The following is a 5616-nucleotide window of genomic DNA, read 5'->3' as shown; positions in this document are numbered from 1 at the left end:
TTCCGTCGAGCATCATCAGTGATAGAGATGGCAGATTCATTGGGACATTATAGACTGAGTTATTCGCTTTCTTGGGAACAACCTTAAACATCTCCTCGAGTTATCACCCTCAAACCGATGGACAGACAGAACGGTTCAACTGCTTGCTCGAAGAATACTTACGTCACTTCGTCGACGCTCGCCAGAATAACTGGATACAATTGTTAGATGTCGCCCAATTTTGCTTCAATTGTCAAACAAGCTCGTCTACAGGGAAGAGTCCCTTCGAAATTGTAAGTGGACGACAACCGGCCTTACCCCACATTGTTGATCATCCTTATGCAGGAAAAAACCCTCAAGATCACAACTTTACAAGAGAATGGAAGCAGACGACAGATATAGCCCGGGCATATTTAGAGAAGGCTTCCAAGCATATGAAGAAATGGGCGGACAAGAAGCGTCGCCCCCTTCATTTCCGTGCAGGAGATCAAGTCCTTATCAAGCTGAGACCAGAACAGATCAGATTTTATAGCCGAAAGGACTAGAGACTAGTTCGTAAATACGAAGGCCCGGTTGAAGTCCTTAAAAAGATTGGGGCTACCTCCTACCGAGTTGCACTACCCGCATGGATGAAAATCCACCCCGTCATTCATGTGAGCAACTTGAAGCCCTATCACCCTGATCCAGACGACGACCATCGAAATGCAACCACAAGACCGAACATCGATCTGAACCAAAAAGAAACAAAGGAAGTGGAAGAGATCCTAGCCGACAGGGTTAGGAAGATAGGAAGACCTGTACAGACGATTCGTGAATTCCTTGTCAAATGGAAGAATCTCCCTACAGAGGAAACAAGCTGGGAACGCGCCGAAGATCTGAACTCCGCCGCCACCCACATCGCAAGGTATGAAAGTAGTCGGTTGACAGGGACGTCAACCAATTAGGTGGGGGAGGATGTCACGGTCATGCCTGTCCAGGGCTTGTTGCCTATGGCCGCATGCCCATGACAAGCCAAACCCTTGTCATGTCTTTTCATTCTAGTGTTTTTCCTTTTGTAATTCTAGAGCGTATGACACCTCAAGAAAATCATGTCTAGGCCTGCCAGAACTAAAATGGCCCAGAATGTACTATAGGGGGATATGACTAGTCGTCAACTTCTCCCTACCCAAGGTTATATATGCTAAGCCGTTGTTATCTTTCTCTTGCTTGCTTATGTAACGTCTCTTTCTAAAAATCTCTCTTTCCAAAATCTCTCTCTCTCCTCGTTTTCTAAAACCTTCTTTTAAAACCGAGGCTAGAGGCTCGACCGTACGTCGCTTGGCCGTAGGCGACGCAAGAACAAATTGGCTTAACTCACTTGTCGCTGGAAAGTGAGTGCCGCACAATCGCTAGTCCGCTGCCTTCGAAAGTGCGATTGTGTCACTGAGCCTCCACCACAAGTAGAACCTCCACCACAAGTAGAACCTCCACCCCAGCCTACCCTACCACTCCAAGTCGCACCTGAAGCTGCACCCCCAGCGGGCGGAGTAGATGCTAATACTAGGTTAATGTGTGACTCCATCCAAGCCCTAATTCAAACCTTGGTAACCAATCAGCAAGCCAGTCTACAACAGACCCAGGAACAAGCCCAAGCACAGGCCCAGGCACAGACGTTGGCACTGGCACAGGTACAGGCACAGACACAAGCACAGGCATAGGCACAGGCCACTGCTCAGGCCAATGCCCCAGTAAACCCTCCATAACCTGTTAGATGTTCAAACTGGATAAAGGACTTCAAGAGATACGACCCTCGACCATCCACTGGTTCCTTAGTAGACCCCATAGAAGCCCAAATGTGGATTGCAGTGGTGGAAACCACCTTTGAGACTATGGAGTGCCCAGAGAACCAAAAGGTCGCCTGTGCAACCTTCGTCCTACAAAAGGACGCAGAGATATGGTGGAGAGATAACAAAACCCTTCTTAACCCAGAAGAGGGACCAATGAACTAGGAACGATTTACGAAGATCTTCCTTAAAGAATATTATCCTAAGTCATAGCGACTTAAAAGACAGCAGGAGTACGCCCACCTAGTACAAGGCGGACTCACAGTGGAGAAGTATAACCGAGAGTTTAAGAGACTCAAGAGATTTGCACCGTCCATGGTGGACACTGAGGAAAAGATGACAGAGAAATTTGTATTGGGTTTGGAACCAAGAATCCGCCGCATGTTGGAGGCGTTCAACCCAAAGACCTATGAGGAAGCCTTGAGAACTGCCAAGGTTTTAGAGAAACCAAAGGATGAGAAATGACGTGAAGAGCCAGTTATAATTGGGCAGAAGCGTCCTCATGAATCAGGAGGCTCTGACCGTCCACCAGCACGTAGGCACCGTTCCAATAACAGACCCGCTTCTAGATGGGATGAGCGACGCCCTCCCCGACGTACTGACAGGAACCCCAGGAATCAAGATGGGGCCAGAGGGAGGAGAGAGGAAGGGTGAACTATCTGTGGAAGACTACACGGTGGGAGGTGCATCGCTGGCAGCCGAGCGTGTTATCGATGTGGTCAAGAGGGGCACATTGCCGTGAACTGCACGGCCAGAAATGCTGCAGCACAAGCAAACCCACCCAGAGTAGTAGAGCAAACGGATCAACCAGCACCATCGCGAGCTCAAGCTAGGGCCTACGCGTCAACAAGCAAAGACATTGGGAGGTCCGACGCCGTGGTGACAGGTACACTATCCATTTTAGGTCATTTCGCTTTTATCTTATTTGATTCTGGTTCCACGCATTCCTTTATTTCCATGCCTTTTGTTGTACAAGCAGGGTTCGAATTAGAACCCTTATTGCATGAAATGTCTGTAAGCACCCCTGCGGGGGTAGACTTAGTATCTAGGGATAGAGTAAAGGATGACCAAGTAATCATAGGGAACCAAACTTTAAGCGTTGACCTGATGGTGGTAAACATGACAGATTTCGACGTCATACTAGGCATGGATTGGTTAGCTGAAAATCGAGCTAGTATAGATTGTCGCAAAAAGGAAGTAAAATTTTCACCACCGACAGGACCTACCTTTAAATTTAAAGGCACAAATACCGGGATTACCCCCAAGGTAGTCTCGATGATGAAAGCAAAGAGGTTAGTCCAACAAGGTGGATGGACTATATTAGCATGTGCTGTAGACGTAAGAGGAAAGGAAAAGACCCTAGTAAACGTGCCAATAGTAAACGAGTTCCCGGATCTAGTTTTGGACGACTTACCTGGAATTCCCCCTTCCTGAGCGGTTGACTTCATCATCGAACTCGAGCTGGGAACTGGGCCTATTTCCAAAGCACCCTATCGCATGGCGCCAGCAGATTGAAGGAACTCAAGGCGCAATTGCAAGACTTACTAGATAAAGGATTCATTCAACCTAGCGTGTCCCCCTGGGGTGCGCCAGTGTTGTTTGTTAAGAAGAAAGATGGATCGATGCGTCTGTGCATCGATTACAGAGAGCTAAACAAGAGAACCATAAAAAACAAATATCCTCTGCCTAGAATAGAAGACTTATTTGATCAACTCAGAGAGGCAACAGTATTCTCTAAGATAGATCTTCGGTCCGGTTACCACCAAATTAGGATTAATGAAAAAGACGTACCAACAACAGCGTTTAGGACAAGGTACGGTCACTACGAGTTCGTAGTGATGTCATTTGGCATCACCAATGCCCTAGCTATGTTTATGGAGTTCATGAACCGGGTATTCAAAGAATGCCTAGACATGTTCGTGATTGTATTCATTGACGACATCCTCATATACTCGAGAACCGACCTAGAGCACAAGGAACACCTCCAAAAAGTCCTAACCACCCTAAGAGAGCATAAGTTGTGCGCCAAGTTCTCCAAATGCGAATTTTGGTTACGACAAGTCTCTTTCCTAGGACACGTGGTGTCAAAGGACGGAATATCTGTAGATCCCACCAAGGTCGAAGCGATCACAAAGTGGGAACGCCCAACTACGGTAACGGGAGTAAGGAGTTTCCTAGGATTGGCGGGATATTATCGAAGGTTCGTGCAGGACTTCGCTAAAATATCCTCGCCTTTAACAAAGTTAACAAAAAAAAGGGTGCCATTTAGATGGGATGATGCTTGTGAGGCAAGCTTCCAGAACCTAAAAGAGAGATTGGTAACCGCCCCGGTACTCATAGTACTCGAGAGCTTAGAAGGATATGTGATCTATAGTGATGCCTCAATGAAAGGACTGGGATGTGTGTTAATGCAACACGGCAAGGTTGTCGCATACGCATCTCGTCAACTTAAGGAATATGAAAAGAACTACCCTACCCACGACCTAGAGTTGGCCGCTGTAGTGTTCGCGCTGAAAATCTGGCGACATTACCTGTATGGCGAGAAAACCCAAATTTTTACCGACCACAAAAGTTTGAAATACTTCTTCACCCAGAAAGAGTTAAACATGAGGCAGAGAAGGTGATTAGAATTGGTGAAGGATAATGACGTAGATATCCAGGACCACCCTGGAAAAGCAAATGTGGTCGCAGATGCCTTGAGTAGAAAGACGGTCAACTCGTCGGCCCTCATTACGAGGGAAGTAAGGGTACAAAGAGAGTTTGAGCGAACCAACATAGCTGTAGCGACCGAGGGAGTCATAGCACAGCTGGCCCGACTCACGGTACAACCTACGCTTAAGCAGAGAATTATTACCTCACGGTAAAACTTGTATTCATATACAAATTTAATTTTTTGTTTCTTCATAATTTAAAATTTTTTAGAACAACAATAAACTTCATTACGAAATAAATTTCATACAAAAAAAAAAACAACATTTTTGTGTTATTCCATTATTTTTCATTGGTTCCGGAAGGATAATTCCACCAAAAGGAGATAATAAAGCTTCTCTAACTTTTATAGTTCCACTTGTGAATCAATTCATCAACATTAGCAAGAATGTTTCTGAAGTAAATTCCATCATCTTTAGCCGTCCAAAGACAAGTTCCTACAGTTCCACGTTTGCACCGATCACGGAGCCATAAGTGCTGCGTTTCAGGCCAAAAGCTTTCAAAAGAGACATATGCATGTGGCGTCTCCAATTTGCACCAATAGAGGGTTGATCCCCAAAAGTTAACCTTGAAGTTCCATTGGTAATCATCTCCATGATTAAGCAAACGATGATACCCCAAGTCATCGTCTTTAGACTGACAATGCACAAGCAACCCAAGTTTGCTTAGCCCGTTAACCACATGAATGTAATATCTAGAAGGTCCTGGTGGTGGTAACGCGACCCTTGGAACCTCAGCCCCAACTAAAGCCACCGTGAAAAGAAAGAAAACGACAATATTCTTTATCATTTCCTAATCAACCTTTAGCTTAACTACCAATTTGTGTTGGACATGTGAATAAATATACATACTTATAGTACATGCAAGAAACTATGTAAATGCATGCTATGGTTGTAAAAAACTTAATCATTTAACTAATTTCGGTTATGCAACACAATTTAAGGTTAATTTTGGGATAATTGGAGAGATTTATTAGATTTTTAATAACAAAATTCCTTGAATAGATAATAGTTATTAGCCCAAGAATAATAAATATTTCATTGATTTTTAAAACACTCTCATAAAATGGACAACAAAATATGAATACTTCCGGGTAGAAAATATA

The 5616-nt window shown here is 44.7% G+C and overlaps 1 protein-coding gene across 1 annotated transcript; it reads right to left on the bottom strand.

Moving 5' to 3' along the window:
* Positions 1-4850: 4850 nt before the first annotated feature.
* LOC147791189 (S-protein homolog 6-like) lies at positions 4851-5300 on the bottom strand. The gene has a single exon (XM_087126969.1). The coding sequence runs from the start codon at positions 5298-5300 to the stop codon at positions 4851-4853; it is 450 nt and encodes a 149-aa protein (XP_086983095.1).
* Positions 5301-5616: the final 316 nt, after the last annotated feature.

The sequence above is a fragment of the Cucurbita pepo genome, chromosome 9, assembly GCF_057944985.1.
Source record: "Cucurbita pepo subsp. pepo isolate OVF chromosome 9, ASM5794498v1, whole genome shotgun sequence".
Taxonomy (NCBI): Eukaryota; Viridiplantae; Streptophyta; class Magnoliopsida; order Cucurbitales; family Cucurbitaceae; genus Cucurbita; species Cucurbita pepo.
This window is presented reverse-complemented; position numbering and strand designations above follow the sequence as displayed.